At 36.3% G+C, this 24298-nt stretch overlaps 1 protein-coding gene across 1 annotated transcript in view; it reads left to right on the top strand.

The window, feature by feature from the left end:
• Positions 1-24298, top strand: part of KIAA0825 (KIAA0825 ortholog) — a 386482-nt gene that overhangs the window by 191787 nt on the left and 170397 nt on the right. The window contains exons 16-19 of the mRNA XM_054578604.1: positions 1420-1828; positions 5799-5958; positions 10098-10256; positions 12101-12195. Coding sequence (XP_054434579.1) covers positions 1420-1828; positions 5799-5958; positions 10098-10256; positions 12101-12195 — 823 coding nt within the window. The remainder of the gene's footprint in view (positions 1-1419; positions 1829-5798; positions 5959-10097; positions 10257-12100; positions 12196-24298) is intronic.

Below are 24298 nucleotides of genomic sequence, written 5' to 3'. Positions count from 1 at the left end.
TACAACATGGCACATTATGGACATAATTACCAAATAGTCATATAGATATGTTTAAATAAATTCATAAGAAAAGAAGATTTTGAAGCAAGATTTGAAGAATGTGTGTGACCCATGAAAAGAGAGCACATTTCGTGTGAACACGATGAGATACTCTGAAGCCTAAAGTGGGCCAGGCCAGTTTGTGAGGGAAACAATGAATTTGGTTTTAGTTATACTGAGTTAATGATGGCTAGGGCAGAGAAACGGAATACTCAACAGGGAGCTGAAGTTTTAGGATTGCTACCCTGGAGAAGGCCAAGACTGAAGATTCTGGAATCATCTAGAAAATCACTCTCACCCAGGGAAGATTTTGCCCCTGGAGATGTCTGGCAGTGTTTGGTTGTCACAACGGAGGAGGGTGCTACTAGCATCTAGTGAGCAGAGGCCAGAGATGCTTCCGAAATATCCAGCAATGCTCAGGACAGCTGCTCACAACAAAGAATTATCCAGCCCAAAATGTCAATAGTTGAGAAACCCTGATATAGAGAGGGAACATCAGTAGACATTAAAACAAGTAACAACAAACAAAGGAGAGTGTATAGAATTGTGGGTCAATGGGTCACAGAATTCTTAGCAAATACCCATCTTGAAGAGTTATTAGTAGGAAGTGGAACGAGCACAAGACACAAAGAAGCAAAGAAGAGTAATAGAGGTAACCATGAAAGTTTGTTCACTCATTTATTCAACAAGTATTTATTGAACAACAATTATACATGGTGCTCTAAGTGTTGGGGATACAGCAATGGCTTCATGGAGCTTAAATTCAAGTGTAGGGTGACAGATTATGAACAAATAAATGAGGTGATTATTAGGTGGTACTAAGTGCTATAAAAAGGCAACAAATTGGGGTCTAATGAAAGGGAGGGACTGAGGTTGGGAAACGAAGGGCATGAAAGGACTGCTTTAGATGGATGGTGAAGGAAGGCTCTGTGAAGAGGTGATGTTTGGGCTAAGAGCTGAAAGACGAGGAGCTCATCTTGACCAGAGCTCAAACGATCCTGACACGGATTCCAAGGGAGCAAGAGAAAGGCTTACGGAAGTAAAGACCACAAAGAGGTCTAGCAGCAGTTCCTTGCTTTTGTAAGTTGAGAACATCTGGGCCCTTTAAACCTGCAGCCTTAATACGTAAAAATATATAAATAGTAATTCTGAATTTTCTAATCTTTATCTGTAGGAGAAAAAATAAGTTTGACATTTGGGAATTTTAGGCACTACTGCAGGGGTCCCCAGTAGAGTTCAGTCAGAATATGTCAAGCGCTTGGCTCTTCTCATTGATTTTCTCCACAAAAATTAGACATCCCCACACAACACTCCAAACAACACAGTGATGCAACATAAATGCTAATATTAATCATACCTTTTCTTTCTTTTCTTCCCCAGGCTTCACAAGGCTTGCTGCTCAGGCAGTATCTATTGTAATCAGCAAGTTACCTACAGTGATTGCATGTTTGCCTCCCCCAATTAAGTACTTCTTTTTTCTGTCTGAGAGAAAAATGTCAAAAAACTTTGTTGACTTGAAGAAAGCTAGCCTGCTTGTCTGGAACTTGATTGTAATTATATGTCGGATATTTGAGGATGGAAACACTGTGGAACTTCTAACAGGTGCCTCCCTTGACAGATGGAGTAAAGAGAAACTGGGTTTAATCTGTGTGTGTTTGGAAAGCATCATGGGAGAGCAGACAAGTAGCCCTAATCAAATGGCCCAAAAGGTCATTCAGAGCATTGAGCAGCAAAAACCCAACTGGATTAAATGCCAATTGCTGAAAGCAAGGAAATTGAGCACTGAATGGTAAAGCAATGTTTTTCTTTCACTAAACTTCATCAAATACATTCACTATCACAAAATTGCCAATAAGCAGCAACAACCAAATATTGTCAGATAAGCAACAATGGTCATTTGGTAATTTCATGGGAATTTTGATGAATATCAAAAAAGATAAAAATTGCATTGAAAACTGGATTGTTAGACTTTCCTTGTCTTATTAAAATTTGAAACCCATTGATACACTGGAACATTATACTTGTTTAGTCACCATCTTAAGGTTTCTGATTAAAAGGGTGGTAGTTAAACCCAGGAGAATTTGGTTTCACTCCTTTTCAGTGTGCAAACAGGTATCTAGCGGATAGCCTGGAGCTTTTTGTAAATGGATTGGGCATGGAGATTAAATTAAGAAGGCATTAATGGATATAAAAGGCTTTTTATTGCTTTCTGTGTACCTGATTGTCAAAAAGGTACACATTTTTCATCTGGTAATGTAAGAGTCCCAGAGGGCAACCGGGGCATATCACACTTGAGCTATAAACACGCCCAGCTGTTTCTGTATGAAAATGTCAGCCTTCTCACAGGTTTGTCACCAAGAGCTAAATGATTTGTGGTATTGCAGAGATTTTTAAGGGTCCCTGATGAGTTTAAATATGTACATAGAGTCCTTCTTTCTTAAAATTAGTCTTCGGTACAAAATTGCATGATATGGATAAAGGAATTATGGTTCGTATGGTCTGCAGATCACTAAGCCAGCCCTTCCTCCTTTTTTATACCACTCACACACACTGTCCGCATTCTTTTAAAATATACTTATGTTGCCAGCAGATCCTATTATAATGTTCTTCCTGAAATGACTGCAAGTTATTAATTGTCTTAGTACATGGTAATGATAAAGAGCACAGGCTTTGGTATCAGAGGGGCAAATACAAATCGCTTATAAGTGGGCCATCTTCTGCAAGTAATAGAGACTCTCAAAGCCTCGTTTCCTGGGATGATACCAACCTAGTAGAGTTGCTTTGAGAAATTAAATAACGTTTATAAAGTTCTTAGCACTAAACTTAAAACTAGTAAGCATTTGTTATTTATAGATTCTATTAAAAATACATTGAACTCACTGGTTAATATAATGAACACTCTTTACTGATTTATATTAAGCTGTAAGACATTATATTAATCCAAATGGGGAAATGTCAATAATCATGATTTTCCTGGACTTGTCATACTGATTCCTAGAAATTTACTTCTAGGACATCCTGTTGGTAAAGATAACACTAGCAGTCAGGTAAAAGCTTAGTAACATGGACAATGACCTTCTTAATGTTTACATTTGCATTCAATACCAATTTACAGTCTTTAATCCAGTGATTTAAAGATTAAGACCAGATGTCATTATCCATGGAAGTCACTATGAAAGAGAGAGAATAAAGATGAGTAAAAACAGTGGATCTGATTATAGATACAAAGTTAAATTTATGAAACTGCTGATTTAGGAGCCCCTCTAGCAACAAAATCAGTTCAAAGTACGTCCCAGTCCTACACCTGGGGCCACATACAGGAATCCACAAGTAAAACTTTCCTTAAAAGTTTAGTTTAAGTATTTTATAAACAGCACTAACACCTGGTATCTCCTATGTAGGGAGTTGTCTAGCAAATATTTGGCTGATTGGCTATCTGTTACAACATGCATCCAAAATAATGAATTGCTGACTTTTAAAAATGTTTTATAGCCCTTAAATATTCTAAATATATATTATGTAACTATGTAATTACCGCAATGCTGTCTTTCTCTATTTCTCAAATGGCATCAATATCAAAATGCTGATTTTAAAGTTATCACATTTATTTGAAAAAGAGTTCAATTTGACTTATTAATTCACTTTAGGTCATATCTTACAGGATTTGGGTGTTATAGAAATGTTTCTTCTTACTTTGATTTTTAAGTTCCATATCAGGTATATAAGTCAACTTCCACCTCTACATACTTCTCATAAATTGACAATTGCTTATATCATAGGTCTATACTATGAGGAAAATGTATTTTAAACAATGATACTGTATATAAGTGGAAAGTTTCCTTGACTTTATCATATTTTTTAAGTATGAGAATTAAATTAAATAGTTCTTCTGTTAAGATGAATTGAATCTTAATTTTCCAGGAAGATTATCTTGGAACTACACAATATCATTATGAGCTCGATTTCTTTCACTTGCATCCAGATTTAACTTTGATTTTATGGAAATTGTGCAAATAACTGCAGTGGAAAGTGGCAGCTGTAAGCATTGCTTGTCTTGCATACTGCCTGAAAACATTACTATTCATTAAAATAACCTTCACTTTGTAGTAACACTCAAGCTGTAAACAGTCAACTTAGATTCTGGAGAACACACAGCCCAAAAAGTAAAGAAATGTCTGTCTTTGCAAAGTAATTTGTCGAGTTGAAGATTATTGTTTTTCATCATGGTGACCCTGACTTGGCTCGCTGGGTGCATATACAGATTAAGATTAATGCAGTTATTCCTTGGCTAAGGTCTGCCTCTTTCAGGGCACATTCTCCCTAATGACATGATTGATATGCAGTCCCAAATCCAGAGAGGAACTCATTAATCATAGCATTGACTGAATCCAATCATTTGCTTCACCTGCACAGTGATGGACAGGAAAGGATACAGTTCAGGGGCTGACACTGAGGCTCTCCTTTGTCAGAAGACCTCAACTTTTTCAATGTCAGCCTCTGCAAAACCTGACGAGAAATTTCGCTTGCAACCTGTATGCAGCTTCAAGATATTTCCTCCAGCTAATGAAAATCTCAGAGTAGGATTTGCTTTATTTTTTAGCAAGGCTTATATGATCATAAAGTTTGGGGTTTTTTTTTAAGAAGGATGTTTTGAAGCTACATGTGGAAGCAATATAAAAGTTAATGTCCAGCAGCTGGGTATCATTTGGTTCAGTCTTCAGGTCAGCGGCACTGACTCTTAGCAGAACTAATTTTATAATCATGGCAAAATCTCAGTAATGAACTGCAGTATATAGCTGATTACACCACAGTAAATTTCATTTAGTCTGGGAAACAGTGGAAAACCATGTGTTTTCTTAAGAATGTTTAGATTGCAAAGCCTAACATGATCCAAATAGCATCTGCAATAAAAAAATTAGTGTGGACTATATATGATTTAAGTTGAATATCATGATTTATTTTGCACTTTTAGCTTGGGAACTGTTTTTTAAAAATATGCCATCCATTACTACTATGTAAATAACGTTTAAAGTAAATAATAAACATATGATAGAAGAAGTGTTTCCCAAATATAATTTGCACATTCCTGAGGTAGTGATAATAGACCTTTTGCTGGAATAATAATCAGGGTAGTGACTTTTACTAAATATCTATTACCAAGAAGAAACAGGAGAGGGGGAATATAATTTTAAAAGGCAACAAGTGTCAAAAGGCCAATTTAAAATACCCAGTGGTAAGCACACTACCAGGAAGCACCCAGCCTATATTTAGCATAATGGGCTCCCCCTTTTGACACTCTAATTAGTCCTTAATGTGTTCTAAGACAGGTGTAAAGAAGAATCTACAAAAGACAGAGTACCAAAGCTATTTCTGGCATCAAAGGTACTTTTTATCCTCAAAGAGAAAATACAAATTATTTCTTACATGTTCTTAAAAAGAAATGTTTTGTTTTCATCCCATGATTATGGCAATTTCAATAATTGCAGTAATGGGAAAATGTTTTATAGATTGGAGTATAAATGCAATAAAGAAATGTTTTAAAAAATGATTCAATATTTTTGAAAATGCTTTCAGGTGCTTAGTTCTAAGGCACTGTTTATATGAGCAGCAGTGGTTTGGGAAGGCTTACCTATTTGAGCAAAGTCTTTATGGGTGCTTTGAATATGAGACTTGCATCGACTCTCCACACTCAATCTCTGATTGTTTTTCATCTTTACAATTCCTCATCACTGATATATTTATGCTTTCTTTGTACTTAGTGTGTTTATGACAACAGAGAAAGGCACAGCCTTAGAAGAAGGAGATATTGCTCTTGAACTGACTGAGCAGAAAATAAACATGATGGTCCTGGATATCTGCCACAAACCAGGTGGCAGCGAGTACCTGAGGCAAATTTATCACATCATGCGGCTCAATGAGGTAGGGAAACGGCCTTTTTACCGAGCAATTAGGTGTGTACTGGCCTGAGGCAGCGTCTGCTGGCAGCTAAGGGTTAGTCAAGGAGGTGATAATACTTCTTAAAGTCAATACCAAACTCAATATTGTATTATTAATAGAATCTATTCAGCCCCGGCTGTTCTGCATTTGTACAGCAGAAGCTTCACCGAAACAATGTAGGTTTTATTTATATGGTTTAAACAATAACATGGCTCATAAACTCAGTTCAGTTCTGAATCACATAGACTAGAGGTGTAGTTTGGGAATTGTGTGTTTGTGACTGTTCAGTTAATGTTAAAATTTGGTGTTTATGAAATGAAGAATTTTCTGGAGAGAGGTAGCTCTTCTCCTGTAGACGGCATACTTGTGTCAGTGAAGTTGGAGGCTTCTTACATACTGAGAAAACTTCAGAAGGCTGTTGAGCCATATTCAAAAGCAACTAGTTTAACCCAAGAAAATGCATGAATGCACATACACTGGTTAGGACCAATGTCATGCTTGTCCACCTGTCAGCTGGGTTAAGCCTCTGACCTTGCATGTTTCATGCAGTTTTAGCAAAAATGTAAAGAGCAGTGCCACAGTTATGCACTCCAAACAATACAAGCTTGCTCATTTAACCAGGTTTCTCATTTGATCATAATTAGACTGTGACAGCTAATGTGAAAAGAATTATGTTTATATTTGCAAATACATTGTAATTTTTGGAGTAGCAAAAATGGTACAATATGAATGATGTGAAGATGCAGTGCTTATCTCAAGGAAGTAGGCCTTACTACATTTCTAAGGCATGAATTAAATTCTGTCACAGCATTTTACAATTGAGTTATTTAATGTTCTTCCCACTATTATCTACCTGAAAGTTACTTTAAGTAAATCTTGTTTCCTGGCTTTCCAACAGCTAATCAGCCAGTCAATAAATAGGTGATGTGATAGTGTGTTCCACGATCAGCAGAGAAGGAAGTAAGGAATTTCTAGCTATGAAAATGGCCCTGTCCCTAAGGGACTAAAGTATGGGGTTCTTATAGAGTCATATGGCATATCTACTCTTGCTAATGATCCCTTACACCTTGTTTAGGGTTTCTATTTGAGGAACTTGGAAACTCTAACTCCTGGCCTTGGCTAACTAGATTCTTAGTAAAATGGCACTCCAATAGTTCAGAGGTCAGCAATGGCTGGTACCGATTGCTGAACTGATAGGCTAATCAGTCCTCTTTTTAAAAGGTCCATATCACAAAAAAGATCAATAATCACCAGTAGGTGAAATCAACAAAAATTAAGTCGGATATTCAGGAAACTCAAAGGCTGTTTTCTTTTGTGGGACACCATGGACCCCTCAGGCAGTTGTGAACAGGTGCTTTGAGATCTCATGCATGTAAGATTCTCTACTGGGCCACCACCACATTTTGATCAATTAAGTTCAAAAAATGATGTTTCTTTTGTTACAACTCAATACACCTACTGTTATGGCAACGTCTGTCAGATGGGATGTCGAGCTAAGTATTAGTGCCCGGGGAGATGTGGTACTGCAAGGTAAGACACATAGTGTGAGGCTAGAACCAGAGAAAGGAATGAGAATTGTTGCCTTGTCATTGCTGAAACAATGCAAGCATTAAATCCAAATAGCAACACAAGGGAGACTAAGGGACTAGTATAATACTTCTGGCTGCTTTTACACTGTGAGATATCCTTACGTTGTAGGTGAATTTGCATTGTGATGTTTGTTCATTTGATGAGTAGCACCGTGAGTCTTCAGCACTTTCAGCTGTGCTGTAAATACAACTACAATTCAATTTTTGAATACAATATTCAAAAATGTGATGTAACTATAGAGGCATCTTTAGGCACAGGCCCAGGTGGAGAGAACAATGTGTGTGTCATTGAGAGACAGCCAAGTTATGAGAGAAACTGCGTTTTAAAATGTTTGTCTTTGAGTTACAGGTAAGATGTATGAGTGTGGAAGTTCTGGCCATGAGTGCAGGTGAGGGAGGCTGTGAGCATATGGACCTGGTGGCTTTCTGCGAAGATGGTAGTTGAGGTCACGAGACTGGTGGAGCTTTTCAGTGAAGAGACATAGAGAAGCAATGGATAGATAGATAAGCTTTGATTTAACTTCACAGGGAAGGTGTTCAAGAGAGAATGTTCAAAGAATATATTTCTTCTAAGGAATATACCCGATTAGCAGTAAATCTGGTTAAGGGACTATACAGAAAATCTAGACTTTTAAGAAATGATAACGACAAGTGTCAATATAGGAGAGAGGCCAGAGAAATTAACAAGGAAGAAAACATCATTGTATTTACAACTGGCAACAGAGCCATTTTTCTTTTTTGAATCGTGGAAACAAATAAACAAACAGAAAAAGCCAAGATATAGTCATGTAAGAGGAAATCACTAAGAAGAGTTATTAGCCAAAACATAGCAGTTTTTCTAATGGAAGGAGGCATTTTATTCCTTTTTAAAATATTACTTTTAGAAATCATAATGGAAAAAAGTTTGTTTCTGTTCATAAATATAAATCTAGGCATAAAATTATCTTCTGATGGCTTTATCTATATTTAATAATTTTAGTAAGAATCTGTGTGTCTATCAAGTAGCATAGAATTGATTTTTTAAAAGATGTGATCCACAATGAGCAAGGTTAAGAAATGCCTATCATTGTTAACTTAAGTAGTACTTTTTTAGATTGTTAGGATTTTTGGATATGAAATTTGCATTTCATAATGAATACAATGGGCATTCTCTATTCGTGAAGTTATATAGAAATAGGAGAAAAACACAGTGGACTGAGACCAGAGATGTGTTTTCTTGCCCCTGATGCTACCACTCATCCCTCAGTGACCTCAGGCTTGTCCCCTGACCTTTCAGAGCCAACCATTGATGGTGGCATGAACTAGCAGGGGTGTCCAACCTTTTGGCGTCTCTGGGCCCCATTGGAAGAAGAGTTGTCTTGGGCCACACATTAAATACATTTCAACACATAATCACACACACACACAAATCTCACGTTTTAAGTAAATTTACAACTTTATGTTGGACTGCTTTCACAGCCATCCTACGCTGCATGTGGCCCACGGGCCCCATGCTGGACACCCTGAGAGTTCCTCAGACTTTTATGTGCATACCAATCACCTGGGGAGTGTTAACACTCAGGTTCTTATTTAGTGGGGCCTGAGATTCTCCTTTTTTAACAAGCCCCAAGATAAGACTGATGAGGCCGATCTGTGTATCAGACTTAGAGTAACGATGGTTTTCTTGAAAACTTCTGAAGTTCTTTTCACCTCTAAAATTTTGAACCTAATTTTCATCCTAATCTTGCAGAAAAAAATCATATTGTGACATACTAAAAATTATGACCTTTATTTATTGCATGACTCGCTTATTAGTAGTAAATATTTGATAGTTTCTCAGAAACTTTGTCATTTCCATTTGTCTTGCAAAAAAGGGATCTATAAAATAGATTAGCATTGTTCATCTTATTTCTTTAGAGGTGGATAATGAGAAATAAGGCAGTAGATTGACTTTTTAATTCAGGCTGCTACTGACTATTGGGGGACTAGAATTACGCATTTTGATCATCTTTTGTACCTTGATATTTTTCAGACTATAGCATGGAAATAGGGTTTAGGCACTTGGATTATAATTAATTCTACATAGAGTGAGGCTGTTTGTAGTGAAATTTCTGAGTACTTAGCACTCTGCTGAGCCTGGGATAGGTAGCAACTAGACTTAAAAAATGAATAAACTATCCTGTACTGTGAGTAATTATGCACCTGAGTTAAGTTTTGGTAACCAGATATGTTAACACATGAACCAATGAATTACAAGACAATGCCTATTAAAAAGTTCTAATATATCAAGTATATATTCCTGATGTGAAAATTTGTTAAATGTTTTCTAATCTATCCTATATATTAGGTGAACCTGTTTTGTGATGGCTTTATTGCAAAGTTGATTGGTACTCTGCTATGTTTTTTCTGAAAATGTATTCTATCCTGAGGCAAGTAATACACTGTAATCTGGCAAATGTGCTGAAAGAGTAGATTTGGGTACTGATCAGTTTATTTTCAAAGAGAATATATGCTTCTCACCAAAATGACTTGTAATTTTTTTTTCCCTTCAAGGAATATTTAAAAGAACAGCTGTTTTCTATGAATGGTTCAGAGGAAAAGCCATTACCCATCCGACCTTTAAAAACAACCTTGAGGAGTGTGGAAGATCAGCCTTCTGCCTTTAACCCTTTCCATGTGTACAAGGCATTTAGTAAAAACATGCTAGATCAGGTATGTAATGGTAAATTTAATTTAAATGTGTGGTTTCTTTACACTAATAACAAAAAAATGGTTTGTGTTTGAATATTTACTCATAAGCTTTTTTAGTAGGAAGCAAGGCCTTGTATTTACTTACATGGTGTGCACAAATTGACTTTGAAAGGTTATTTTACCTTTTTCCTATTTGTCAAACTGATTCATATGTTTGGTCTGTAAAATTTAGCTTTTGACCAGGTCAGTTCGCCATGGGCAGAGGGAACATCTGTTTGGCCGTGTCTACAGAAGGACCGAAAACTCAGGCATTTTTTAACAGCCTTGCCCTCCCTTGCTGCCCTCCATCCCCTCCCGCAATACCCACACTCACGAAACACTTTGGAATCTTTATCTAATTTATCAGGTAAATTATAAAATAGTTTAAAATTAATTATAAATAGAGCATTGAGCTTCTGTTTTAGGTTACGTGACGTAAATTAGCTTTTTCTTTTTTTAAAAAAATACATACATATATATATATATATATATATATATATATATATATATATATATATAAAACCCTAAACACATTCCTAAATTTAAAGTGAATTTGCTAATGACCTTAAAGACAGGATGTTTGAAATAAAGTCAAAAACCACACATTTTTAAATGTCAGATTATGCCATTGTTTAAGCTGAACATTTTGGTAGTTATATTGAAAACGTCACCTTTATGCCAAAGTGTTTGAAATCTAAAGTTGCTTTTGCTTTAAAATTCATTCTTTCAGTGGCTTTTCTGAGAAGCATCTTGACAGACTATTTGAACTAACAGGGCAGAGGAGAAGGATTGCTTGACCTAGAGCTCTGACGAAAATAAGAATTAAAACAATGGCCTAATTCGGGATGCAGATAATATTTTTACCATGCCTGTTACAGCCGCAGTCTACACTCATCAATACTGTGTAGAATAAGACCTTCAAATGCTGACAACCCGGGGCAGAATTCTTCTGCTCTATGACAGGATTGTAGTGCTCCATTAATCAGCAGGTGACAGGGCATAGTTCTTGTTGGATTTTAAACATCAGCCTGTACTCTTATTATCAAAACTATTTAGTTTAAGGAGCATAAGTATCTATAATACTTTAAAACCAAATATATTTTATAAGTTCGAGTTTATTGGCTGCTTTCCTGGGTTGTACATTAGATTGCTCCAAACCATAAATAATCATTGTAGCTGTTAAATTATCCTCAGTTCATTTAAATAAATGGCATGTTTTATTCAGTTCTGAAATATGACATTATCTTTCACAGTAATTTTTCTCCTTACTCTGTTGTGAAATTATCTATTAAACAAGAAAAAAAGAATCACTTACGTTATTTACACTTATAAGCCCTTATAATTTCCCCTTTAAAGCATTCCTAACCAAAAATATAACATTAATATCACACTCTAATTAAGCAGTATCTTATAATTTGAGTTGTGGCACTTCCAAATTTGTTTTTTAATAAAACTCCTGGATGCTAAAAAAGACTATAAACGGATATACAAAAAAGTTACCAATTATTTTGCTTTGCTTTTCAAAGAGTCACCCTCTCAGAGAAACTTGTTGGGCAAATGCCATTAGCACTTGGAAGAATAACGACTCAAGAAATTGATTTATATTTTTATAAATAATGACTACATCCCCAAATGGATTTATAAATTAATTGCTGTCTTATTGGAATAAAAACCTTCTTCTGTGGACATGATTGATGTTATCTGTCTAAGTCCTTGTTCTGGACCCCCCTCCTTCTTAGTTAGTCTATCACAGCTGGAGCTTTAATTTACTGATCATATTAACACTGATTAATAACTAACAATAGCATCTTCTCATTTATCAACAGTCAGCCATCACAAAATGGAACTGGAATTGGTCAAACTTGCTGCCAAATTATCTGGGACTAGATAAGATGACCTTCAGTGTACTGCTCAAAAACAGGTAAGACTGAGGATTTGAGGGACCTGGTTGGGGGAAAAAATGTACACACACACACACACACACACACACACACACACACACATATAATCCTTTATATATAGGATATATGTGTGTTTATATAGATATACAAATCTGAAATTATATAAAATATACTAATTGCTGTTTGTATGTAAAAGATTTGTATAAGGCAGCATAATTTATCTGTAATGAAATTAGTTGATTTTAGTTTGAATTTTAAATATTTTGACTCTGTATATAATATTTCAGTAATGTAAACAGCAAACGTTATCGACTTGAATGCCATTATAATACTATGCCTTTGTTTACAACAATTTAATGAATGCATGCAAAATGCCAAGCCAAATCAACTAGTCTAATCAGGGGAAACATATAAGTTAAACTGTCGTGATTGAATTTTTTGCTTTCCAGCCAGTTATTTTGGCTCTGCCTTGCTACAGCTTCAGTTGCATGCTGCTTTACACACACATGGGCACACATACACCTGCGCTCCAGGACAATCCAATGTAATAGTTTGATTTCAGCCTAGGAATCTAACTAAACATGTAATTTATTTTGCACAAAAGTATAAACATTTTCTTTATATTCTGGATTAATTAACATGGTTTTTAAGAATGCGTTTAAAGTTTTCAGTGAAAAGTGTAAGATATAAATTTTATAAATTGGATTTCTCTATTAAGTATCACATTTTCACACAAAATATATATGTGTGAGACACCTTTTATTATTCAAGTGTAATCTGTTTGCTTATAGTTATGTATGGAAGTCTATATAATCTTTGTGATGTAGAAGGTATTTCTATATTTTTTGAAAAATATATTAAGTATTATTTTTCCTGAAAGACAATAAATAGTGACAATGACATAGTACAATTGTCAAGTTATCCCTGCGAAGTCTGGGTGCCCATAAGAAAATATCTTAAGAGGGAGAGAAAGACTTCAGTATTTCCCAGAAGGATGCTTTTGTTGGGGGAATGGGGAGGCAGCTTTATTGCCAATAACAATTGTATCTTAAATGTGTCGTTACAATGGTATTCCTAGTATTTCACCCCCGAATAAAGTCCACCCACCTGTCATGGACAAAGCTGAACAGTCCAAAAGCTTCCCCATCAGTGGCAGAGGCTTCTCCCAGCAAGCTTACCACCTGGCAGGCAGTGGTCCAGAATGCACCCTATTCATGCAGAGTCCCTCAGAGGTGCTCCTGTCCCATCCCAAAGTTGCTTAGAGAGGTAGGAGGTAGGATTGGTGGAAGAGAGAGACCAGGTTGAACCTATGATAGCATGATGTTTAGACAATGTTAAATGTCTATCTGGAAACAAACTAGGAAAGATAAGTCATTTGTTTCCTGCTATATTTGGAAAGCTTGGAGTTTATATATGTTAACTGCATTATGACGAATTTTACTAAGTTTACTTCAGTACATTGCTGCTTCCAATCCACTGAATGGTACTCTAGGGGCAGCACACTCTTCAAAACTTATTGCATTTGCTCTGAATAATATTCTCTTTTGAGTGAATTTTTGTTTTCACCAAAATTGTATATTGTTATTTTTGTTTAATAACTTTAGATATACTTCAATTAGGTCAGTAGCTATTAAAGTCTATTTCCCTAAAATATTCAATATTATGTGCAAGAATGAGTGGAAGAAAAGAACTTGCACAAATTTAGCCAGAAGTAACAGGTCAAAACAGTTCTCTTAGAAAAGGGTCATGAATTTTTAATAGAAACAGCTAGAATCTCTATTAGTAAGAGCCTCAGATTTTTGAAGAATGATGTGCAAAGCATTCTACTCCAAACTACTACATACCATAAGCTACAATAAACATAACTGATCTACTTCAGAAGGATGGAAGGTACCTGCGAGTTTTTATCCCTTTTAGCACATTCCCATTTATTTTCAGAACACTATTTATGAGACTTGATTAATATTGAACTGGTAAGAAAATTGTTTTTGGCATTTTTTTCTAAGAGACTCTCTTCTTTGGACTTATCTGAAATGCTGATTTTTTTTTTTAAAAAATTGAATTTTTGACAACATAGTGTTTTGAAGATGAAACTGGAACCTTGAATTTTTAGAATGAGAGTTACATGTGCTATCCTACATCCTTTGCTTACTGTCAGGCCTCATCTCAAGACATTTCCCTTCATTTTGTGATATTCTAAATTCATTGCCTTCTTCCTGTTCTTTGGATTCTTCAAGCTCTTTCCCATTACGGTCTTCGTAATTGCAATTCCCTCAGCTCTTCACAGGGTTGGTGGCGTTTTTTCCACCTGGGGCACATGTTACCACCTCAGATAGGCCTTTCCTTATCACCCATCTAAAGGTACCCTCCAAGTCACCCTCGCATTCTACTCTATTGTGCTTTCTTTTATTAACTTTATTTTTATTGTTGACGCTGTTACAAATGTCCCCGTTTTTCCCCTTTTGCCCACCTCTACTCAGCCTCTGCTCCCCTGCCTTCCCTGCAGCCATCACCACACTGTTGTCTGTGTCTATGGGTTACGCATATACATTCCTTGGCTAATCCATTCACCTCCTTTCATCCGGTCTCCCCTCTCCCTCCCCTCTGACAGCTGTCAGTCTGTTCCATGTTTCCATGCCTCTGGTTCTATTTTTGTTCATCAGTTTATTTTGTTCATTACATTCCACCTATAGGTGAGATCAGAGAAAGAAAAATACTGTGCTTTCTTAATTGAATTATCACTATTTGAGACCTTAGCTTCTGTGTTTTGTTGTCTCTTAAGCCTAACCCTGAGGGAAGAATATAAACTCCATGAAAATAGCCCTGAGCCCACCTTATTCTGTGTCTTCAGTGCCTCTAACAACCCTTGGACATATAACAGGTTCTGAGTAATATTTGTTGAATTAATTAACAAGCAAATGAGGAATGCAGAGAAAAAGCCAGCTCCGGACAGATGAGCAGAGTAGGCTTTCTCTAAATATAATGTGTGGTCAATAGTTATGTATGTACCAGTAGTATACTCTGGAAAAATCTCAAATGAAAAATTATCTGCAGGCATATTCATTCTCTTCATTTTCCAAATTTGGATGAAAATCAGGTTAATTAAGCTCTAGATGTTTAAAATGCCTGTTAGTATTATTATGTAAAGTTTGGCTCAGATTAAAAGCACAAAACACTGGTCTTTATTTTTAATTAATTGATCCATTTCAAGCCATAACCTGTTTAGCAACAAAGTCTGTTCTATGCTCCATGGTTCAGAAGTTCTTTTGCATTTGGGTGATAGGGTTAGTATTTGTTAAATTATACTAAACACACAGATTGAAAATTTTAAGGTGCAGTTAGCTGGCAAAAGTGTTCAGCCAAGACTTTGTAAATTTGTGAGTTTTTTCAGGCATTTGAGGAAATATTGCAGTTGCCAAGACCTCAGAAAAGAGAACCTGGACATATAATAATTATATATGTTTTTCAACTTAGAAAGTTCACCATTGTGTGGAAAAATACTTTTCAGAGGTTCAGAAAATCAACATATATATCAGTTCTACATCTTTACTTTTAACGCTATATAAGATTGTGCATTGATCTTTTGAAATTATAAAGGTACTTTTCACAGTTTCTTACTATTAGTTTCTTACTTGCTTTCTCACCCACTTTAAAATAAATCCAGACTTGGCGAATGAGATGGTGATTGCATTTGCCGGAGAGTGTACCAGAAGGAACATTCTATATTCCTTCATTCATGGCAAATCTCCAGATTGCCATTTTGATATTGTTTTCCTTGTCACTGGAACAAATTTATGTTGCTTCTTTTCTCTTTACCTTATTTATTCCAGACTAATTCCCAAGAATTGTGGTGTCAAAAATAATCTGTGAATACAGTGGAATGCTATGGTTTTTTAACCATCTAAATATACTGCATATGAGTTTGGCTTCAAGTTGAGCAAACAATTAAATATGATGGCAGCAACAGCAGAAGGGGTGGTGGTGGCAGATTTCTGGCTATCACTCTGGGCCCTTTGCAGGTGGACAATAACCATACATCTGAGAGGAAACAGAGGTTAGAAAACATGTCTTAAAAGAGTTGTTGATCTGTGTAGGTGATTGTTTTTAATAGTAATAATTATTAAAGTACCTTCACGCTATATCAGATTCTAGTGTGCATGCCCTGTGGTGTGCGTAGGGAGTAAAAAATATTGTCTCTGGCCTTTAGGTGCACACGCTGCACTCTCCGATGCCCGTTCGCAGGCAGTTCTGCCTGTTAGCACGATGTTTATAGTTGCTCACAGCAGTAAATTCCTGATGTAGCAGCAGGCTGCCTGGTTTTGGAGAGGTAGGCTTAAGAGAAAGGGGAAGGTGATTTTATGAATACACACCTTTGAGCTAATACATTTGCCAAGACATTCAAATATGGGGTTTTTTGATGCTCTAGCTCCTTAGAAAACCCTTTTCTTCCAACCTCCACCCAAAGGCCTCTAACTCAGTGATTCTCTACTCACTATCACCGTCTTCTCAAATGGGAGCAGGCTTCTTTCCTGTCCTTAAATCCTAAAGCAGTGTGTGTTTTTTGCACTGAGATTGTCTGTTTATTTTAGGTATATAAATTTAACACTTGGATCCTCAGGATTTCTACAGGTTAGGGCTTTAGTACATGAACCAAACAAACCCACATATGTATATTGTTTTCTGACTGATACTTTGTGTATGTTGTCCTTTATGGTGTATGGTACTTTCACACAAATCTCCTTTGACCCTCACTTCAACTATGTAGTGAGAAATAGGTACCAGTGAGGCTGAAAAACATTAAATGGCATGCCCAAGTTTACAGATCTTAAATGACATCTGGAACTCAAAATCTTCTGACTAAATCTGGTGCTTTATCTATTATACCATATTTCTGGATGAGGTTTTTTTCCCCCTGTTTTATTGAGATATAATTGATATCTATCATTGTATAGGTTTAGGTTTTGAGTATTGACTTAATACACTTATATATTGCAAAATGATTACCATTATAGGGCTAACCAACACCTCCATCACATCACATAATTACCATTTGTTTTTTGTACTAAGAGAGCACATGCTACTCTCTTAGCAACTTTTAAGTAGAGATGATCCCCAACATACAATGAACTGTCTTAGATTTTTCAGCTTTATTATGGTGCAAACATGATATGCATTCAGTAAAAATCACACTTCAAATTTTGAATTTTGATCTTCTCCTGGGCTAGAAATATGTGGTATGATGCGCTCTTGTGATGCTGGACAGCCACAGCGAGCTACAGCTCCTATCAGCCACGCGATGCAAAGGGTAAACAACCGACACTCTCCAGTGTACTCATTGTGTTCGATGATTTTGCCCAACTACAGGCTAATATTAGTAAGCATCTCAGCATGTTTAAGGTAGGCTAGATAAAACTATTATTTTCAGTAGATTAAGTGTATTAAATGTATTTTTCACTTACAGTGGATGTATCAGGATGTAACCCCATCAAAAATTAAGGAATATCTCTATTTAATACAGTATTATTTACTATAATCACGATGCTGTTCACCAGATCTTCATCTTAGAACTGGAAATTTGTACCCCTTGTTCATTTTTTTTATTATCTGTATATTCACTGTAATAATACTGATAAAGAAGAGAGTAAATGGAGAGAGCACTTGCAATGGCTGGCATAATTTACGTGAATTACATATACACCTTTAAATGTAAAGCATTACAATAATGGTATAAAGTAAGTACAATATTATCCTCATTTTCCTGATAAGGCACAGAGCTCTAAGAGATCATGTTCAGATTCTGGCTCACATCCATGATATTAACCACTTGTCTCTGCTGCTTCTCTAGAGTTTTGCTTACTTTATTCGCTCAATGAATATTTAGGAGTAATACTTTGGGAAAGACGTTTATTTAGAATAAAATAACAACTTACTAGAGAATGTCATATAAGTCAAAGGGGCCTTGAGTCCTACTCCATAAAATTTTTAATTCATTTTGATTTTTCACTTCGGTTGTCACAAGACTTATCTCCTCTCTTTAACTCCTTGTATCTTTCTCAGCAACTGGCTTGCCACCACTTACTTTATCAGGAAAATAAAGCATCTAATACAGGGTGGGGCAAAATTAGGTTTACTGTTGAGAGTACATGAAACAAAGTCTATTCTTTTATTATTACTTATTATTCATTGTGTTATTTTTCCATACAAACAACTGTAAACCTACTTTGCCCTCCTCTGTGTAAATCTCCCAACTTTCCTTCCTAAACCTCAATTTTGTTTCTATCATCTCCAATCCTTTGCTTCTTGTCTCTAGCCTTGGAGAAAGAGAGCTTTCTTCTAGTTGAAACTTATGAGGTAAGTTGACTTTTTAGGTTGTGGAGTGCCTGAGGGCTAAGGTGTTTGGAATTTAACTACCAGATTTGAGGGAAACACCAAAGCCTTTAAGAACAAAAGAGTGACGAGAACAGAGGGCCACTTTAGGACATTAATCACAGCTAGGGTAGAGGGACAGAAAAACTGAAGCGAGGGAGGACCAGGTTAAAGAGTATGGCTAAAGACTAAGGAAGAGAATCTACATCTGAGATATGAAGAACATTCCCAAGGAAGCTTGCTTGGCAGCTCAGCTAAATCTATTTCTAATTTGCATAAAAGTTAGGAATGATTCTTTCTTTTTGAAGACAGCGTGGCCCAGGTATTCTTTCAGGGGTGTCCAACCCGTGGCCCGTGGGCCACATGCAGCCCAGGATGACTATGAATGCAGCTCAACACAAAATCGTAAATTTACTTAAAACCCTTTGTTTTTCCTCATCAGTTTTCATTAGTGTTTGTGTGTCTAATGTGTGGCCCAAGACAGCTCTTCTTCTTCCAGTGTGGCTCAGAAATGCCAAAAGTTTGGACACTCTGATAGAGAAGTGCCATGCTTACCATTTCCTCAGAGTGCATGTGTTAGCTCACATCCTCCAAACAGGTGCCGTGATGGGATTAGAGTTGCAAGAGGGTTCTTTGGGGGGCCTCGAGGGGCAGGCACAAAAAGAAGAAAGAGTAGGAATGAAGAATTTGTGAAAAAACTCTTCAGGTCAAGTTCCAGAGCTGTACCTGTGAAAGGAGAGGGAGAAGGAGAATTGGGTGGGAAGAGTGTCAGATAGCAGGGTAGCTCTGAGAAAGTTTTGACAAGGCTGATGGGCACTCCTTTAGCTGAAGTCACACACTGGGGAGTCAAGTCCTTCAGGACTGGGCTGGCACTTGCACCTCCGCCGTGTTCAGATCAGACACTGGCTGTGATCAGCTTGGGAGAAGCATAGGCTGAGCACGAATACAATGATAGATGCAGAGGAATGACAGCTCGGGCCATTGGTTACCATGCTAACTGCAGAAGATGTGAGTGGTGCATTTCCACAGCTACCATAGTGGGGATGCAGAGGGATTCTCTTAGAAATGGAGAGAGTTTATGTGTATGCGTTATGTTATGTAAGTTAACAAGGATGTGGTTTAAATAAAGGTCTCCATTACTTCAGTGAGGTAGAAATCAGACAACCTAAAAAATATGTTAAATACTATTGACAGAAATGCAGAATTGGCAACATCTTGATGAAAGGAAGGTATAATAATTTTCTCAAAAGCAACCATGGGAGAATTTTTTGCTTGTCAAGTTGAACCAAAATTTACTTTGTAATGAATTTTCTTCTACATAATTATGCATTCACATACTGGCACTTTGGGGTTCTTGCCATGGATCAAAAGCTATTAAAAACTTGCTCCTATGGAGTACATTCTTTTTTCAATAACTATTCTGTAAGTCTTTCCCCTGTCAAATTCTGTTCAGATCCCAAAGCATCTGTGATGTTTTTCTACAAAAAGTTTTAGCATAGTTTCCACCAGAAGTAGCTCTCATAGGCTCACTGATTCAGTTTGACTGAAGATGAAAAGACTATTGACTACTTTCAGGCTTATTGGTCATCATTGAATATCCCAGTTTGTTTATGTTGCTATACCAACATAAACAGAGAAAATGATCTCTTTGAAGATATTTTTACTATGACAAAATTATAAGTGAAATTAGAATGTCTATTAAATATAATTAAATATAATAAGAACTCTGAATAACTAATAATGCTCACTTTAAATATTAACATTTATAGCATTTTTATTATTTATTACAGTACTTTTCTGATGAGTTGTGCATGAAATTAGTTGGGACACTTATAGCTCCTTCACTGTAAATGCACCTTGAGATTATATATTAATAATATGAAAGATAATAATACTATTAAAGCTGAAGGAAATTTATCAAGTTGCTTTTGTATTCAGAATATATGTATTAATATAATTTTGAAATAAACTATAAGCATTACATACACATGAATTATTTCAAATGGTGCAGGAAGATAAGATATGAAATATAAAAGTTCCCCTCTCCAGCTCCTGAGGTATACAAATCCCACCCCAGGTATAACCATTTGAACCATTTATGTTTTTATTTATTTTGGCTAAAAACATAAGGGATAGTCTACACTACTAATTTTTTTAAAAATATTAACTTCATATTATTGATTCCTTGCAATGAGAAATACAGAATTTAACTTATGCTAACTCCTCCTTTTCCTTCCCCTGTGAGCTCTGCTAACAAAATTTTAATTTCAGTTCTTCTATTGGTAACCTTTATGTTATAATCCCTATTTTTAAATGAATTTGAGTTTTTAATATTTTGTTTTTTAAGTTTATATAAAGTCAAATTCACTCTTCTTAATGTATAGTTCTAAGTTTTAACAAGTTTATGATGTTGTTTAACAATCATCACAATCAAAATCACTCAGAAAGATTCTCTTGTGCCGACTTCTTGTAGTCAGTTTGGATTAGTAAAGAAAGTATACCTTCCTGTGTTTTATGCTGCCTATGAGAAATTTGATACCAGACTGATTCTTTTTCCCCTTACCACCTCCCTGGATGTTTAAAAACAATTTTCCCCCTCCTGGTCATTCAAATGAGATTATGTCTGTGTGTGAACCTTTGGTTTCTCTTGGTACTGGGTAGGCCTCTGCAATATTGTGATTTTCTTCAGATTTGGGATTTTTTTTGTCCTTTTAATATTGATTATTCTCTCTGCCCCTAACCCCAGTTACATATATATAGTTTCAGGAATTTCTATTAAAGACAGATATTCTGATTTATTGTTTCTTCAGATATTGCAAAGGCTTCCTTTGCCTCCATTCTTACACTCTCTATATCCTTCCCACTTCTTTCTCTGTGGCCAACTTGTTCACTTCAACAGTTTTAAGGGATTTCCCCAGGTATGAAAATCAAAGTCCTTTAGGGGCTGGGCAAATAAGAACGTGAAAGCAAAGTATAATGCAATAGGGGAAAGTGACTGCATTCTTAGATAAAAACTTCGAATTCTGTTTTAAAAAATGCTATGTTAGTTAAATAATGCATGTCATCAGAATGGATTAGGCTCACCAATATGAACCTCTAAACCTAATGCCCCGGAGTCATCTGTAGCTCCAATTCTAATTGTTTAATAAGACTCTAGATCACATACACTTGGAGTTTTCACTGTAATAATGTTTTAATGTAATAACTCTCAACTCATATAGAAGCCCTAACATCATAATTCATCAAAAAGCTGCCTCCTCTTTAGAGTTGTGAAATTTCAGTTTATGACACTAACGTTTTTCTAGCCTCAGCCTAGAAAGCTTGAATTACTTTGCAAAGTTTCCATTTTTGGTCATTTGTATTGTTAGATACCAAACGCCCCCTCTACATTTCTCACAGCCATTGGTTTTTACCCCCCAATACTCTCAACATCCAGCACCTTCATCCACTGATGCTGAGACATCTTGCTTATCATTAAATTTTACTCCATTTCTCTCTGCCGGATTAATGTGTTTTTATTTTTTAAATGTTCCTTTATTATTAAAACTGATAGAAAATAACACTAACATGTTAAACACAGAAATAGCATGTTTATAACTGAATCCCGCCATCCTGTTCCAGCTCTCCATTTCTCTTCATTCCCTTTGAATGCACGTAACACACACCTCCTTTTGCACAGTCACAATGAGGGGGAATCAATTCCTACCGTTGTGAGCTCTACGTTTTTCACAAAACTTATGTTTGTCGTTCATGCATGCAAAAGCATAATTTTTATGTTTAATGACAACAGTACACCAAATCAATGAAGCACAATTTAGCTAGCCTTTCCTCTATTACTTCCAGATTTCTGCTTTGTTTCGTTTTTCCATATCGCACTCCATGAATGTGTAGATTACTTCCTGCTGCTGATAGAATGAAAGTGGAACATAAAAGGACACAGGCAAACTTGTTTTACAAATTACCAGATAGTCAAAGGAATAAAAGCTAGAGTGAAATATAGAGATTTGTAAATATCATTTTTTTCCCCTGCCACTCTTTTGCTTTAAAACTTCAACGTGGCTGCGCATTGGCTGTTGCACTAAACCCAAACCCAGCCTCAATTTCAAGGTCTCTTTCTTCTGGTCCTCCCATTCTCCAAATGCCTCCTATATTACAGGGCCCTCTGCCCACTCTGGTGTATAACAACCAGTGGTTCAAAATCACTCTCCACCAATTTATCTAAGCCTCCTTTTTTCTTACCTGTATAAGATATCATAGCAGCACTCTTCTTTTTAAGTGGGCAGATCAAGAAGGTTAACGCCTAGCGAATATTTAGGACAAGGTCTGAAACAAGAGAGTGGTCTATAAATAATTGATATGTTTTTTCCTATTTTTTGGTCCTCTTTCTTAGAGTAAACATGAGGCCAGGGACAAAATAGTAAGGCACATACCAAGCATCCTGAAAGCTAAAAAATGGGGAACAGGGGACCAAGGAGAAAGAACAGAAATGAGAAAGACATCTAGAGCACTCTTTATTAGGGGCTGGCTGTGTGTGCTATGCATGGTTTCAAGGCAGAAGGTGAACTCAGGAAGCTGATGTCTGACTCTTCATTAACCCAAGGCAGGGAACGTGTGGCCAGAGCATCAAGATTTGACATTTAATCAATAAATATAAAAAAGAATGTGCTGTGCACCAGGTCCTGTGTTTTGCTGTGGATTTTGAGTTACTTGGAAATCAGGATCTAGACATGGGGTCTGAGTAGGCGGCACCAGCATCTACAATGAACCCTTATGATTCCCCGGACTGTCATCCCTCACGCCTGCCTTTCCAAGACCAGCTCAAGTTCAGCATGAAGCCCCTCCCCAGGCCCATAGCTCAAAAAGATCTCCCATTTTTCAAGGTCTCAGGGCATGTATAGACTGTTACACATGTTATTGTTCAGCATGTGTTATATTAGGATGTTCACTCACGATTTTTTGGTCATCTGTCTCCCCAGACAGACTGTTGGCACAAGGAGAGTGGGAGTCGCAGCCTCCTCTTGCTTGGCACTTGCCCTGTAGACCTCAGTGGTGAAGGCATAGGGCTGAACAAGTCATGCTTTCTGGCTCCCAGTCTAAATTTACCATTTCATTTGCTTTTAGACCTTTCTGAGGTATGGAAGGATCACCAAGAGAAAGATCCTTTATTAATTCGTTTATTAAAAAGTTTACTAAACTATTTTAAATTGCACATATGCTCATTAGAACTTAAACAATACATGCATTGCATAAAGTAAAAGTTAACTAATCTCATGCCCTATCTCTCCACATACATTGTAGTTATAACCACCTGAGGTAACAAAGCTGTCTTTTGCTTTCATTCTCATTTAAACCTTAAAATATCCTTTGAACATTAAGTCATCATTCTGAATAGAATTGTAAAAGAAAATCTTATCAGGATAAATACTGTGATTGAGAAAAATAACAAGTTAAAGTAGAATATTGTAGTTTTCCATAAAATGAAATTTTTTTAAGTTACAAAGAGATAATAGGATTTAGCCATTGACATGGAGGCTGGAGGATCTTATTGTCAAATAATTGATATTCCAGGTTAATGACTTAAAACTTATTAATAGAGTCCTAGGGTAAAAGAATTGCTCTGCTTTTGGAAAGGAGTCAGTAACCCAATTAAGATTTTGTTGTTCACTTGTCTCACTTGCCCACAAAGCTCTTTTCATCAAGATTATGTCTTTGCCATATTTGTTCATCTGATTCAGCCCAAAGCAAGTCATAAACATC

This window comes from Pteronotus mesoamericanus, unplaced genomic scaffold (assembly GCF_021234165.1).
Source record: "Pteronotus mesoamericanus isolate MK-2021 breed Mesoamerican mustached bat unplaced genomic scaffold, CSHL_Meso_final contig_50, whole genome shotgun sequence".
In the NCBI taxonomy this organism is placed as follows: Eukaryota; Metazoa; Chordata; class Mammalia; order Chiroptera; family Mormoopidae; genus Pteronotus; species Pteronotus mesoamericanus.
Note: the sequence above shows the minus strand (reverse complement) of the source record. Positions and strands in the feature narration are given on the sequence as shown.